Below are 16,306 nucleotides of genomic sequence, written 5' to 3'. Positions count from 1 at the left end.
ATGTCCTGTTATGAATGACTATGTATAACTATCAGAATATATATGATTACATTTAATAACTAGAATAATCCTACACATGATTATTTTGTTCGTAGAGTAGAAGTGAAGAAAGGAGGTGGTGTGAAAACCTTGATCATTTGTTATTTAACATAAAACTTAATTAAAGAAAGTGGAACATAAATAAGAACAGTGGGGGGGTAAACAAACAAACAGAGTCACAGGTGAAAACATAACCTCCTCGGCGAAAGTTAAAAAACGTTCATTTCTTTACGAATATTGATTCTGTCACGTCCACATCGATCAGAGGACATTTGAAGGATTTAACAGTAAAACGATAACAGTGTTTTATTTCTCTAGCTGGTCCCAGCGTGGGTTCACAGCCCAGGTGGTGTTTTCTTTTAAACCTGCAGCCGAGAGGTAGAAGGTCCTGAGTTTCCACATTCCTCTCATTGTTCCTCACACCGCTGGACAGAATGACGCCTTTAAAGGCACTTCCTGTCTGAGACAAACGGCTCCATGTTCTCTGGAGGCGAAGGTTTGAATCGCGTCGTGAAAAAGACGTTTTTCTCTCGTTTCTCGTCTCAATCGGAGGATTTTTCTGCTTCTTCTCGATCACAGACGTCGTCTAACGAGTCGTGTTTCAGATGTTTGTTCTTTCATCTTCAAACCACCTCCCTGAACATTAGCACAAGGCGTCGAATCCCCACGCTCTTCTTCATCAACAAATATCTTTTCCAAAATATGATAATCAACTAAATAACTCGTACTTACATACAATATTTATGTACGAGACGCGACACTACGTAACTCTTACGGAGCAACAGCGCCCTCTGCAGCCACACGTGATGATTCCTTCTGTAATTCCTCCTTTTTAATTGTGTCATATTCGTGTCTGTACGTAACGCGGGTGCGTAACGCGTGAGTTGCTTCAGGTGAAGACAACAACTCCCATGATCCCACGCTGCTTCACGTTGTTGTTGTTTTGATTGAGAGACCCCTAGTGGCCAAAGTTGTACTTTCAACAACAGCATTTAATAACTAAAAACTCACCTTTTGAAATGTTTGTTTTGGGAGTTTAAAAAGTCTCCATTAATTGTTGTGTCGGCAGTTTGATTCCCAGGTTCTCCTGTAAGATGTTGAATCACCATTGCACCAGGTGATTAGGACAGGGCCTTTGGTTTATGAGTATATGGTTAAGATTAAATAATTCTTTATGGATTTGGGTGAAAGAGGAACAACTGCTCAAACTTTCTTTTCTTTCTGCTCCTCAGGTAGAAACTTAAACACTTCCCGATACATTTGAAATCATTAACAAGTCGTCATGTAGCAGAGATTTCAGGTCATGACACTAAATAATCTCATTTCACACATTGTTCCTTCTCGTCTTTCTCTGTGACTCTTTATGACCTAATTCCTGAGCCAATAAAGGATCAGAGACAGATTGAAACCGACCTTTGACCCTGTCAGACTGAATTTAACGCCGTGTAAAGCCACGTTTCTTCAGCCCATTGAACATCAGCCCTGCTCCTCTCAACCTGAGTTATTCAACACTTTAACACGGTTTGTCCCTCACAGTGTGGATTTAGAGAACATCCTGTCTCTGTTGTGGTTCAGCTCGTAAAGTCTACGTTCAGATCGAAGAAGTCACTTTTAGTCTAATTTAAATGATGGGAGACGACTTGAAATCCGTTCTCAGGCAGTTTCACAGCAATTCACAGTTTCATTCACGTCACTCGTCTTCAGCCTCATACATGAGATGAAGGTGGGAACGATCCTGCTGGACGAGAGGAGAGAGTCGTCTGTGATTTAGTCCAAGGAGGTTTTCATCTGCGCTTGTTTCACGGCAGGATTACGAAACTTGGTGGAAGGATGTGGTATTGGTCAGGAGAAAAACTCAAGAATGAATAAGGTTAAAGTGCAAACAATTGGATCCGTGTGTATTTTGTTGCAGATCCAAATTAAATTGTTGATCCTTGGCGTCTTCTACCTTCTACTTCTACATATGAAGTAATTTTCTAATGTAACTGTGAATAATCTTGTCTCCGGTTTTTCCTCCCTCTTGCAGGCATCAGCTCTCCGGGAGGCCGCGTCCTCTCCGAGGACCAGTTCAGCTGCTCCATCTGCCTGGAGGTGTTCGTGGAGCCCGTGTCCACGCCCTGCGGCCACAGCTTCTGCAAGGCCTGCCTGCTGGGCTACTGGAACCACAGCAAGAAGCTCTCCTGCCCCATGTGCAAGAAGAACTACTCCAAGAAGCCCGAGATGAGCGTCAACAGGGTCCTGGCTGAGATCTCCTCCCAGTTTCAGGGGCTGATGATGGCCGGAGGGGCCACCGTGGACGGGGGGGCCTCCTCACGGGGGTCCACGCTGAACCTGAGCTCAGATTCGGGCCACGGGGTCTCATCAGGGATCGATACTGGGGAGTTTGCCCGGCCTGGGGAAGTTCCCTGTGACGCCTGCATTGGGAGGAAGTTAAAGGCGCTGAAGTCTTGTGTGACCTGTCCCGGGTCGTTCTGTGAGACGCACCTACGGCATCACAAAAAGGTCAAAATAGATGTGGGCTGTGGTAGAAACCTGAGATGGCTCATATGAACACCACACTCAAAATATTACAAAAATAAGATGAGATACAAAACATACAAAATCTTCACCACAGATGCTAAAACCTTAAATATTAGACGTTGGGTTTGTTACGTTCACACATTCAAAAACCCAATTCTCTCCATCCCTTCATGCAGGTGAAGTCTTTGTCGTGTCATCGTCTGATCGAACCCACTTTCCACCTGGAGGAGAAGATCTGCAAGAAACACGAACGTCTCGTGGACGTCTACTGCCGCACCGACCACGTCTGCATCTGCACGGCCTGCGCCGAGGCCACGCACAAGTCCCACGACATCGTCACCGCCGACCACGAGTGGAAGAAGAAAATGGTGAGACTCAATATATGGAAATAAAGATAGAATGATGAGTATTCACCGTATACGAGCAGGTCTAGATTTCCTATCTTGTCCTGAAAGTACCTGAAGAAGGACAAATGTAATGAGAGTTTGTGTCATGTTGATTCCAGTGACCCACAATCCTGACTTTCTTCCCACAGAGCAACGTGGGAAAGAGAAGGTCAGAGCTGAAACATCTGATCAAGGAGAGAGCCAAGAAACTGGAGGAGATCAAACAGTCCATCAAGGTCATCAAGGTGAGAGCTCAGAGCTTCAAACGGCTCAGGATGAGACGGGACTGAGCCGTGAAGACCGGCAGAAAGCCCCCCCACTGTCTTTATATATATATTTATATATATATATAGTCTACTCTACGAGAAAATGTCCCTTTCACTTGACTTATAACGTCTGTAAACATTTTCCTAAATAGGTTTTCGTCCCAATCTCTAGTTCATTTAGTAAATTATGATCCATTCAGAGTCAAATGGACCATAAAGCGTGTGACTGACAGCTAGTACCGTCCAATGGGTGCAGGAACTCTGCTGGCACAGATGTTATCAGAGGCCAAACACCGGGTTGGAAAGTTCAGGTGTCGAATTTCAACTCTTTTTACGTCAAGAGCAAGAATCCAGATTTGATGAGACTTTTAGCTCCTTTTTTGATCAACTCTGCATTTAATACTCACACAAGGAGTTCGACTTTAATATTGATCTCATTAATTTAAGGAAACTGCAACACGTGACCCCGAGATGATCTTTTAATTAAACACCTCCCACTTCTGTAAAAACACCTCTTTCCCCGTGAACACGTCCTCCTCATGCCGCTCGTTCTCTGAGGAGGAGGAGGAGGAGGAGGAGGAGGTTTGTTTTTCTCAGATCCACGTCTGAGGCCGTTGAACCGGTGCGACCGGCGTAAACACACCTTGTGTTCACCTCCTGGAAAACTGGCCTCAAGCACGAGAGGCACGCTGAAGATGAACCAGTTTATCTTCATACAAATGACGGGATTGTGATGTAGCTGCAGGAGGAAATGACTGAAATGTTTTTAATGGTTTCTCAATATAGTATAATAAGTAATAATAACATGAACCTTTATTTACTCACTTCCGGGTCCATATAAATACAATTAAAAAAAAAACAGAATCCAAAATAAACAATCCAAAATAACAATAGAAGGATATAATACAGATTATTAGTAAAATGTATAGAACGTAGAAATAGTACAATTTCTTTCCTGGTTCAGTTCTTCATTTCCTGCTCGGTGACATATTGATACTACTTTTACAAATACATTGAGGATCAAGTTACGTGTGTGTGTGTGTGTGTGTGTGTGTGTGTGTGTGTGTGTGTGTGTGTGTGTGTGTGTGTGTGTGTGTGTGTGTGTGTGTGTGTGTGTGTGTGTGTGTGTGTGTGTGTGTGTGTGTTTTGAATGAGAGAAATGTCAAAGTGTAGAAACGTGTGCAGAGTTCAAGTGTAAAAGTGTGAAGGATGAAACCAGTTTGTCGAGTTGTTCGAGCAGGAGACACACACAGGGAACAATAGATGAAAGGAGCTGTGGCATTAGTTGATTTGTTCGAGTCTAATTAGGTCCGTTCTTAAGAAAGGTGGATCTTAATTCTGTTAAATTAGAATTTGTATCAATGTATTTCACTTGTATCAATGTATTCCACTGTATTATACTTTGACGTTTCCCATCTGCTAACATGGAGGAGGCAGGGTTATACTGCAGACAGGCACCAGGGGGCGATTGAGCGGCTTTGGCTTCACTTTTGGAGGCTGTCTTGTCGTCCATCTTTATTTCAAGCAGACTTCGTCATCTAACCTGTCACTTGCCGCTGGTTTGAAAAGCCGAACAGTAACTGTAACAGCCGTCTCTTCTGCAGGCCAGTGCTCAGAAGGAGCTGGAGGAGAGCTGGCAGGTTTACGCCGAGCTGCAGCGGCTGGTGGAGCAGAGTCAGGCGGAGCTGGTGGAGCTGATCGCCACGCGGCAGCGCGAGGCCGAGCGCCACGCCCAGGACCTGGCTCGGGGGCTGGAGAACGAGCTGAGTCAGCTGAGGAGGAGGAGCAACGAGCTGGAGGCGTACGCAAAGACCCAGGACAAAGTCATCTTCCTTCAGGTGAGACACGTGGGGGAAGTCCCAGGATCCCACACTGCAGCCAGGACACTTTGGCTTCACTTCTGGGAGCTGTCATGTCGTACATCTTTAAATATTATCTCGTCTGTGACTTGCTGCTGAGATGTTTCTGATCTTGTGGTTTTATCCCGGGCTGTTTATAAAGTGTTGATTCTGCTGAGTTTGCAGATTTAGATTCTCTCTCTGAGGTTTGAGAGGAAGCAAAGACAGATACAGTCTCTGGAACTGATGATTGCTGCTCTGGACTAAATCCTGCATCCATGTCCTCTGTCAAACTGACGACGTGCAGACGGCTCTTACACAGACCGATGGCAAATCTGCAAATCTGGGGAGCATCACCTCGTAAATCTAGAAATCACCGAGTTCCACGGCAGCTTCATATTCAGCCTTTTTCTTCTCACTGCCAAGACTTCATTAAACTTTCATTTCATCGTGCCTTGTATAACCTTTCCCCTTTCCCCTTTCCCCTTTCCCGTTTCCCGTAGAATATCGTGACGTTGCCGCCCCCGCCTGAGCCCACTGATTGGTCGGCGGTCAGCATCAACACCGACCTCTACCTGGGAACCATCCGCTCGTCCGTCAGCAGCCTCATGGACAAGTTCCAGGAGGAGCTGAAGAGACTGTACGCGAAAGGTAAAGGAAGCTGGTGAATGTGTCACTGGGAAACGACCGAACGCGATGTTAAAGATACACAAGTGTCTCCGCCTCCATGAGGAGATTCCATGTGTTTGTATTCAGATACAAAATAAAAACCTACAGTAAAATCCATCCTCTGGACAGGAAGCTGTAGGTCACGGTCCAAGTGCTTTGAAATAGAAATCCCCCGTCATCGCACTAACCGCTACACACACACACTTTAACACACACACACACACACAACAGGGCAGGACAGATGGAGATAGTGTCGATGCCCCAGTTGGTCCGTGTGGCCCGGAGTTGACTGACAGCAGCACATGTCTCGATGGTTGACAGCTCAGGATTAGAGCGACATGTTTGTCACCCACGTGTCGTCTGCTCTGACTCCGAGTGACTCACTCACGTTGTGTTTCTCTTTCTCTCTCCGGCAGAACTCCGGAAGGTGCAGAACTACTCCAGTGAGTTCCACTTCGAGCTTTTATCTTGGTGATACATTATTGGTTTGCACTTGTGCTTTGTTCTGTCCTGGGTTGAAAAGAGTGCAACCAAACCGTGACATAATAGTCAGTTCTCCACAAGATGGCGCCATTCAGAGTCTCTGAGATTGGTGCATGTCTGAAACAGTTGAAGTGACACGACCTCTGCTCCGTCCTGTGCAGGTGAGGTGATTCTGGACTCTGCCACGGCCCAGAGGAACCTGGTTGTGTCCGAAGACGGTCGCCAGGTGAGGTATGAGGAGCGTAAGACCCCCCACACCGAGGGTCCCAAACGCTTCAGCCCCGCCCTCTTCGTCCTGGGCCGAGAGGGCCTCAGCTCCGGGCGTCACTACTGGGAGGTGGACTTGGGGCGCAAGACGGCCTGGACGTTCGGTGTGACCCGTGCTTCAGCTCGCCGCAAGGGCGAGATCAAGCTGAGTCCCGAGGGCGGGTACTGGTGTCTGTGGCTGAAGAACGGCGAGGTGAAGGCCCTGGCATCGTCCCGCCTGCCTCTGATGCTCCAGTTCCAACCCAGTAAAGTGGGGATCTTCCTGGATTACGACGGAGGCCGGATTTCGTTCTACGACGTGAAGGCGCGGCTGCATCTCTACACGTTTTCTGATTCCTTCAGTGAGAGTCTGTATCCGATCTTCAGCCCGTGTCTCATCCAGGAGGGCAAGAACACTTCTCCTCTCGTTATTAGCCCTGTTAAACACACCTGAGACACGCAGTCACATGTTAGCCAAACACAATGAATCATTTGTGTCTGCAGAGGGCGCTGTTGCTCAGTAAAGGTAACATAGTGTTGCTTTAAAGCAGGATTGTGTTATCAATGTGTGTTTGGCCAATAGAAACCAAACTGTAACATGGACGTAACACGTATTGACTGACGACATTACAAAGAAGTAGATACGCGTTAGTAGTTCCATTCTGCTGTACACGCTTGTATATAAAAAATAAATAATATAAAGGCGTTAAATCCAGTGAAGGACGTGTTAAGGACGTAGTTAAGTGTGAGTGATGCTGCACTTTGGCTCTTTCCTTTGTGTAAACCTGTGTTTAACTGTGACTCTGAGGTTCCAGAGACTTTACAGATGAAAACAATGAAGTGTAACGTCTGCAGTCTCAGGACTAAATGAGAGGCTCTGTACATATTGACTTTATTTGCAAAGGGCATATTCTACAACATGTTGACCTATGACTTTTTAAAACAACACTAGGCAATATATATTATTCTGTATTTTTATATCAAGTGCCTGCTTTTGTACTGTCTTTTTAAACTTGTTCAATAAAGATGATCAGTCACAGTGTTTTCTCCTCTTTCGGTTCAGTTTCCGCTCATCTGCCCGTCTCAAGTCGTAGTGAGCTGTTTCTTTTCAGGGGTCAAAAACACACAATGATAAACAAGCAATATGCAACCGGTCCAGCAGAAGTTGGTGGAGACCAAAACAGAGCGAAAATACCAGAAAACACAAGTTCAAATCAATGCTGAGGTGAGCAGCCTTCTGGGTTTGTCAATATAATAATCAATACACCTCTCGTGCTTGTATTCTAACTGTGAAGCTAATTAGCTTAGCTTAAGCAGTTAAGCTAGTAGAGATACTAGCTGGTAAGAACTCGTACTTTATATCACTTATATTTTTGTAACTGTAACGTGCTGTATATTTGTAGCCGCTCATTTTTAATTTAAGTTAATAAAATGAAACAAAACAAATATTTCCATAGTTTGACGCAACAAACAAAAAATACTTGAGAGTTGAGAAAGTCCCAAATTTGAATTATTCATATCAGTTTAAAATGTTTCCACCTTCAAGAAAAATACAATTGAAGCCATAAAAACAAACAGACTTGAATCGGTTGTGCAGCGTTTGTATTGTGTCTCTCCTGAATGTGACCCGAGCGAGACTCTGGGTCCAGGTCCTCCTCCTGGATCTCGTTCCCAGGGCCGTGACCAGGGGGTATAAATCTGTATCTGGGGTAAGAGGGAGGGGGGGGGGGGGGTGTATTTTGGGTCCGAGGTGAGTGTGTTAGTTTGGTTACCGCCGGGCTCAAGTGTCAGTGAACAGCCGAGAGTCGAGGCAGCTGCTCGTTGGTGAGTGTCTCCAGATTTCTGTCCTTTTCTGTCCGTCCTCTCACGCTTTTTAATTTCCACACTTTCACATCTGCTTCTCTAATCCCTAAGGGGAGTGTTGCTGTTGTATTTAGGGATTTTCTAAATATCTGTTTATCCAATTTACGAGCTGTGGCCTAAATTTAGGACTTTTTTCTAATACAGTCAGCGTTGAACAAATTCAAATAAAGGTTTGGTAGAAAAAGAAAGTTGAGTTTAAAATTTTTTGGAAACGCTTAGAACTGAAACTAACCTGGATTCTGGTTCAGGTGACGGTCGCAGGCTTGTGTTGTATTTTTGGAAAGGTTTTAATCTGCTCCTCCATGAATAACAAGGCCTGACGCAGAGAGCTGCACGTCTCAGAAGTCAACTTCACTGACTGATTCACACACATGCAGAGGGCAAGCTGATAAATGAGTTCGAAGCTGCAAGGATTGATCCTTAAAAAGAAAAGATTAGGAGTTAATTTAAGGGAAATGAATATTTTTAGTAGTTGATATTCACAGATAAGTATCAACACACCATGAGGTAAATAAATCATTTGAGGTAATTTGACAGATTATCTATTACAATATTTCTCCTGTAGAAAGAGCTGAAACATTCATGTAAAAGATTCCCCTTTGTGTTCATTTCATACTTCCTGGATCCACCCCCTCAATCAAATCAACTCTGAAAGGTAGTAACCCTTTTCCCTGGCTCGTATCCTTCCACCAACTTTCAGTAAAATCAGATCAGTACGTTTTGCGTAATCTCGTTAAGAATCAAACGAATGAACTCCACTGTTGACCTCATCAGCCTAAAACCTTAAACTATCAGAACCTTTATGTTTTCAGGACGTTTAGTCTATGATTTCTAACACTTAATGATTCCCATCATGCTTTGCTTTCTGGATTTGCATGCACATGACGCCAAATAACGTTTCACACCATCTAACCAGAGCCACCTCAATATCACAGCAGGTTTGATGCCCCGTTCAGAGGTTACTTGCGTTGAAAATGACGCTGCCTCTCCGCCGTCTAGGGATGGCCACGACCGGGAACCTCTCCGAAGAGCAGGTGCACTGCTCAATCTGCCTTGATGTCTTCACCAACCCCGTGTCCATCCCCTGCGGACACAACTTCTGCCAGGGCTGCATCCTGGGATACTGGAAAACCAGCCCCTTGTACCAGTGTCCCATGTGTAAGAAGTCCTTCCACAAACGGCCTGATATCAGTGTTAATACCGTGCTGAGGGAAATCGCAGAGCAGTTCAAGGAGATCAGGGTGAGGGGTGTGGAAGGGAAGGAGAGCACACAGGAGGAGGAGAGGAAAGAGAAGAAGTGGACAATGGAGAGAAGGAAAAAGGAGGATGAGGAGAGGCTTCTGGAGAAGGAGCAGCTTGTGGAGGAGCTGACGCAAGAGGAGGAGAGAAGGAGACAAACCCCAGAGGACAAGAGGCAACATCAAGAAGAGTTACCTCCATTGATCCCGTCTGTGTCGGCGCCCAAACCTTCTCCTCCACCTTCACCCCACACCACAGCTCAGGCTGCAGCTCCTCCACTGCCCCAAACAGCACCTCCACCCTCACCTCAAATCCCATCTCCCCAAACCTCGCCCTCCGCCTCCCCCCCACATCCTTCCTGGGAGGACGTCCTGTGCGACGTCTGCCTCGGGGAGGGGAGGCCGAGAGCGGTCAAATCCTGCCTGGTGTGTCTCACCTCCTACTGCGAGGAGCACCACAAGTCTCACGCCGCCAGGTTCACCAAGCACAAGCTGATGGACCCCGTGGCCAACATGGAGGACAGGATGTGTCCGAAGCACGAGAGGCTGCTGGAGCTGTTCTGTAAGAAGGACCAGATGTGCGTCTGCGTCCTCTGCACGGAGACCGACCACCGGGCGCACTACACCGTCCCCGTGGAGAGAGAGTGGACGGAGAAAAAGGTGAGACACAGAAATGTATCCTTTTATTAATTATTTAATTTAAATTAAGTGTTTATCCCATAAAAACACAGTAAATAAATAATTTAATAAAAAAATAATTGCAGGATTGTTCAAATGCCTGGGTCAGCCATGTTTGTGACATGATGTTGTGCAGGCTCAGCTGAAGAGGACAGAGATGGACGTCCAGCAGATGATCCAGGACAGAGAGAAGAAGGTGGAGGAGATCAAACGTTCTCTGGAGCTCAACAAAGTGAGTCCTCCGCAGATCCAATGTGCTGCCGGCTCTTTCATTTCCACAGTTATTCCACGTAGACCTGTGTTTTCAGGCCAGTGCTCAGGGGGAGATCCAGCAGAGCATGCAGGTCTTCTCCGAGCTGGTGCGATCCATCCAGAGGTCTCAGGCCGAGCTGGTTCTGGCCATGGAGGAGAAGCAGAGGCAGACGGAGAGGTGGGCCGAGGGTCTCATCTCGGACCTGGAGCATGAAATCACTGAGCTGAAGAGGAGGAATTCAGACTTAGAGAAGGTGGCTCGGACCGACCACATTCATTTCTTAAAGGTGAAGGGGATGTGTGTTGACGAGGAGAGATAACGAACTCCTGGAAACTTTTAAAACACAAATAGGCCGTTGGACAGGATTTTAAAAATGGGGTATTTGTTTCTTATTATGTCTTGTGCCGTGTCTCTGTAGAGTTTCCCTGCACTGAGCACAACTCCATCGGTTAAAGACTGGTCCGACACCAGTGTTCCCACCGACATGTGTGTAGGCATGATCAGGAGGTCCGTGTCCAAACTGGAGCCGTTGTTAAACGAAATGATTGACAAACTGGCCGATAGTGGTAAGATCTTCTTTGAATTCCCAGTTTATCTTGAATGTTTCCAGAAGAAGACGAATAAATCCTCGGATAATTCTGTCTTTTGTTGTTCACAGAGATCAAAAAGGTTTTGAATTATACAGGTAAAGTTTCTCCCTTTTGCTTTTGGTTTCTGTTTTTTTTATTTCGAAAATGGTCCAACACAATAAATCTGTCGTGTTTCCACAGTGGACGTGACTCTGGACCCCGACAGCGCCAACCCGTGGCTGCAGCTTTCTCAGGACAGACACCAGGTGAGACACTTGGGGGCGTGGCAGGACCTCCCCGACCTCCCTGACCGCTTCGACACGGTGGTCATCGTCCTGGGCCGAGAGGGCTTCACCTCGGGGAGACACTACTGGGAGGTCCAGGTGGGGGACAAGGACGACTGGTACCTGGGAGTCGCCAGGTCGTCGGTGAACAGAAAGGGCCGGATCTCTGTGAGCACCACTCAAGGCTACTGGGCTCTGGCCATGAAGAAAGGCCACGGGTACCGGGTGTCGACGTCTCCGCCCTTACCGATCCCCCTCGACCCCAGGCCCAGGCGGGTGGGCGTGTACGTGGACCACGAGGAGGGTCAAGTGTCCTTTTACGACGTGAGAGCTCGGACCCATATTTACACGTTCCAAGATGCGTTCAAGGAGAAGATTCAGCCTTTTTTCTACCTGTACTGCTGCGACAAAGCCTCGGATACCATCGCCATCCGTCCCGTGAACGAGAAAACCACGATCAAGCAAAACTAAGCACACGACTGACAGTGAAAGAAATGAGAAACGTGACTGTATCGTTGTTCCTGTTTAAATTAAATCCTGTGATTTATGTATATTTATTACGTATAGAATGTAGCTAACATGGTAATTATACACCTCATGTATTCATATCAGCTCATGGCTTCAAACCTTAAAGGAAAGTTCTTTGTTTTGGAAAATACTTTTTTTTTCGTGTTGAGAGTCAAATAAGAAGATTTATATGATTGTCATGTCTGTTAAATATGAACCCCCACACAGAAGGTGCTTAGCTTAGCTTAGCTCAGTGGAGAGAGTGGGTGTACTGCAGCCAGCCACCAGGGGGCGATCAAGATGATTTGGCTTCATCTTTTGCAGGTGTCATGTCGTCTATTTTTAAATTCAGTCTATGATTTGACCAGATTGGTGGATGGAGCCAGACTCTCTGTTTCTCGTCTTTATGCTAAGCTAAGCTAAGCTAACCAGTTGTAGGCGTATTGATCTGGCCAAGAATGTGACAAAGCATATTTTCCTGCATAGAATCTATTATTACAAATGCATAACAAAAATTCACAGCTGCATGTCGATTTTTACTGAAGCATGAATGACCTGTATGCGGTAAGAGAAGTGTGTTCATGGTTTGCAGAAATAAATGAGTTCAATGTTTTTGTTTCTGGCTTCATGAATGAAGGTTTCACTTCAGTAAACTGACGCCACTCGGCCACGCCTCCTGTGGGGGAGCACCCACAGCTTCTCAGGGCTCGTCAGTGTTTCCACGTAAGACTCGATAGTTGCATCGTTGAGCCTTAATAACTGAGTCTGGTCTCACATGTGAAAGACCACCTACGTTTCTGGAATTTACGAAACTCTGGAGATCAGGTGAGTTATAATTCGAGCTGTTTGGTAGTTCTTCTGTTGTTTTTGCTTCTAAAAATACAGACCTGTAGAAATGTGATGAGCCAAATGATTCACATGAGTATGACTCACTGGGTGGATCATGACTCACTTCATAAACAGGTTCAGAGTAGATGGTTGAATCCAGACACGTACATAACTTGTATCATTCTCTCACAGCGATTCCATGATGTCTTCGCACTTTGCCTTGTTGTCAGAGGATCAGTTCCAGTGTTCCCTTTGTGGGAAAGTGTTCAGCGACCCAGTCACTACACCTTGTGGTCACAACTTCTGTAAGACCTGCCTCAGCGAGCGCTGGGACGGCAGCGAGTTGTGCCACTGCCCAGCTTGTAATAAGAGATTCCACGTGAGGCCCGAGGTCTCCACAAACACGGTCATCCAGGAGATTTCCGTCCAAGTGAAGAGGAGAAAAGTGGAGACAACTGAGAGCATCGATGAGCTTTCTCACGTCAAGTGTGATGTGTGCACGGAACTGAAGTTCAAGGCCCAGAAGTCGTGCCTGGTGTGTCTGACGTCATACTGCGAAGTCCACCTGGAGCCTCACCTGAGAGTTCCCCCCCTGATGAGACACAAGCTGGTCGACCCGCTGGAGAACCTGGAGGAGAGGGTGTGCGAGAAGCACGAGAGGATCCTGGAGCTCTTCTGCCGACACGAGGGGGCGTGCATCTGTCTGCTGTGCAGGGAGACGGAGCACAAAGAGCACGAGACTGTGCCGGTGGAAGAAGAAGGGGCTCGGCAGAAAGTAAAACAGATGCTTTTTTACATTAAACTTCATCTTCTGAAATGCCTTAATACGTCAACTTAAATCTTAGAGGATGACATGATTGTTTTAATCCCATTTGTTTGTCTTGAAATTCTAAATTTCAGCAAAATATTGAGTCCAAGAAAGCAGAGATAAAAAAGATGATTGAGGAAAGAAGGGAAAAGACAAAGGAATTCACAGATTCCTCTGAAATGAGCAGAGTGAGTAACGAGGTACATTGCACATGCAGCATTTTACAATATAGTATAAACCTTTGCTGATAACATGGTTTTTGATTTCAGGAGAAAGCTCACAAAGAGATGGACTGCAGCGATCAGCTCTTCAGTACTTTGATCAGTCAAGTGCAAAGGCTGCAAACGAAACTGAAATCGTGCATAGAAGCAAAGCTCACAAAATCACAAGAGAAAGACAAAGCAGTGATTCAAGAGCTGCACACGGAAATCACAGAACTGCAGAGGAGGCACTCGGAGTTGGAGGAGCTTTCACAAAAAGACGACCCCCTTCAGCTTCTGCAGGTTATTTTATTCTCTGATCAGCTAATTATCGACCGGCTCCAACTACATATCTTGTTTTTGATGTTCTCTATGTGCTTTTTGGTGCAAATGGTTGGATTTCAGTAACAAATTCAGCCCCATGATGCCCTCGTGAATCTTTTCAGACTTTGCAAGCCCTGAGCAACGTGTCGGACACGAAGAACTGGTCAAACATCCGGGTTTACTCGGACCTGTGTGTGCAGACCCTGAGGAGAGCCACGTCTCATCTCGTGCTCAGTTTTCAAGCAGAACTTAGATCTCTGACAAAAACAGGTAAATATCTTCAGTATTTGCTTAATCTGCGAAGATGTCTCTAAATCGCCACTTTTCCATATATATGTTGTGATTTATCTTCTTACAGAACTGACCAGAATGAGACAATATAAAGGTGAGATTATAAAATACTTTTAATTCCCTTCATTGTTCTCAAGTTGAGAGCTTTAAAACTAAATTGAACCTTTTCAGAGTCCGTGACGTTTGACCGAGCCACAGCTGGTGACGGCCTCGTGGTGACTGAAGAGGGGAAACGCCTCAAGTACTCAAAACCTGCAAGCCCCACATGGTCTGGTGGCTCAGAGAGGTTCGACCGGCCCGCGGTTTTTGGGACGAGGGGCTTCAGCTCTGGACGACACTACTGGGAAGTCCAAGTGGGCCGTAGAAACGACTGGGATGTTGGTGTTGCCAAGGAAACGGTAACCAGAACAGGGAGGGTCACTCTGAAAACAGGGAATGGATTCTTCTCCATTGGAAAGAAGGGCTATGATTATCAAGTCCACTGTTTACCACACAAAGCTCTCCACCTGTGTCCCCGGCCGAGAAGAGTAGGCATTTATCTGGACTATGAGGAAGGAAGAGTGTCTTTCTATGATGTAGATGAAGAGTTACACATTCACTCTTTCACGAGAAAGACTTTCACAGAGACGCTGTTCCCGTACTTCTATCTGTACAGCTGGATGAAGAAATCCGAGCCCTTGGTTATAACTTGTATGTACGATCGAGCATCTTTGATTCAGTCCCTTGACAAACTTAAAGAAGACCTGAACAGAAAAAAGTTGTTCGAAGGTCAAAAGCTCCAAACCCAACCGAGGTCCCCTGAGGTTAAACCCTCTGAAACCCACTACAGCCCAAATCTGTACATTACTACAGCGGAATAGATAGTTCACGCACCTCCGTCTGCTGCACGTCCGTTTGCTACGTCTGTGCGCGGTAAAGTCAAAATCCTTATGACCAAAACAAGCTACCAGCAGGAATATTTACTAACTTTCTATAACAGACTTCATCAACTGTTGATAAATAGCTAATTAAGCTAATGGTAGCTTCCTGGGCTGGTTGAACCGGTCTCACCGATTCAGTTTAACTTTTTGTAGTGAATAAACAAAGCAGAAAGGTGTGTTCGTAGATTTAGTTTTTCTTAATTAAAGGTCAATAGGTTTGGTTGTGTTTGTGTTTTCTTTTTATTAATCATTATTATACTAAAGTCTAAATATAGCCTATATCAGCCCTCAAACATTCTTCAGTGCCGTCAAAATGTGACAAATCTTTGTTTTTAATGTTTCAATGGACACTTAACTTCAAACTAAAATAAAAGTTGAAAGACCAAGTGTGTGTGTGTGTTTGCATTATTACTGCACCGAGCTTTGTGTGGAGATTGAGCTGAGACGCTGCGAGGACACCAGCTGCTTTATCAGGTGAGTCCTACGAGCGTCCAGGAAGTGACAGAGTCCAGCAGAGGTGTGTCTTCTCCTTTCTGGAGAGGAACCAGGGGACACGACTGGAACTCAACACTGCTACAGCCTCGGGACACATACGGTACGAGACTTGTGTATTTTTATCTTCATGGTGTTTTATTTATGTTATTTATTCATTTAAATTACTGCAGTACTGTTGTGTTATCATGTACTATGTGTAGTAAAATGTAAACACCAGGCGGTGTAGTGGACATTCTTTATAGTTCACATGAATTGAATAAGCAGAAAAGAATTAACACTCTTCAGGATGTTTTAGCTGGAACATCAATACGACTCCACAACCAGAAATATGATTTTATCGTATATACTTTTACTGCATGTAACCTACGACGCAATCCACAGGCCATCTTGAATTAACCCTTCACCACGATTACAGAAAATACTCAATCCTGATTGGCTGGAGGATATACAGTATATTGTATTGCATAAGCATATTTCCTCTCCAGCCGATATAAACCTCCTTGAAAATGTTGAGAGGGTCAAGGGCCAAACAGCTGTACCGACCTTTATTTCAATCTTTGAAGCGTTTCTGGAGATTTGCATAGAAGCTCAAATTGAACAG

General features: G+C 45.5%; 1 protein-coding gene across 1 annotated transcript in view; it reads left to right on the top strand.

The window, feature by feature from the left end:
- LOC117752189 overlaps positions 1–15,150 on the top strand; it is a 15,545-nt gene extending 395 nt beyond the window's left edge. The window contains exons 2-20 of the mRNA XM_034569383.1: positions 2,066–2,541; positions 2,736–2,927; positions 3,095–3,190; positions 4,816–5,049; positions 5,553–5,700; positions 6,135–6,161; positions 6,363–6,898; positions 9,255–10,208; positions 10,363–10,458; positions 10,535–10,765; positions 10,898–11,045; positions 11,138–11,164; positions 11,250–11,798; positions 12,853–13,442; positions 13,568–13,663; positions 13,745–13,978; positions 14,122–14,269; positions 14,358–14,384; positions 14,462–15,150. Of these exons, the coding sequence (XP_034425274.1) occupies positions 2,066–2,541; positions 2,736–2,927; positions 3,095–3,190; positions 4,816–5,049; positions 5,553–5,700; positions 6,135–6,161; positions 6,363–6,898; positions 9,255–10,208; positions 10,363–10,458; positions 10,535–10,765; positions 10,898–11,045; positions 11,138–11,164; positions 11,250–11,798; positions 12,853–13,442; positions 13,568–13,663; positions 13,745–13,978; positions 14,122–14,269; positions 14,358–14,384; positions 14,462–15,150 (5,498 nt within the window). The remainder of the gene's footprint in view (positions 1–2,065; positions 2,542–2,735; positions 2,928–3,094; positions 3,191–4,815; positions 5,050–5,552; positions 5,701–6,134; positions 6,162–6,362; positions 6,899–9,254; positions 10,209–10,362; positions 10,459–10,534; positions 10,766–10,897; positions 11,046–11,137; positions 11,165–11,249; positions 11,799–12,852; positions 13,443–13,567; positions 13,664–13,744; positions 13,979–14,121; positions 14,270–14,357; positions 14,385–14,461) is intronic.
- The last annotated feature ends 1,156 nt before the right edge of the window (positions 15,151–16,306 follow it).

The sequence above is a fragment of the Hippoglossus hippoglossus genome, chromosome 18 (assembly GCF_009819705.1).
Source record: "Hippoglossus hippoglossus isolate fHipHip1 chromosome 18, fHipHip1.pri, whole genome shotgun sequence".
In the NCBI taxonomy this organism is placed as follows: domain Eukaryota; kingdom Metazoa; phylum Chordata; class Actinopteri; order Pleuronectiformes; family Pleuronectidae; genus Hippoglossus; species Hippoglossus hippoglossus.
Note: the sequence above shows the minus strand (reverse complement) of the source record. Positions and strands in the feature narration are given on the sequence as shown.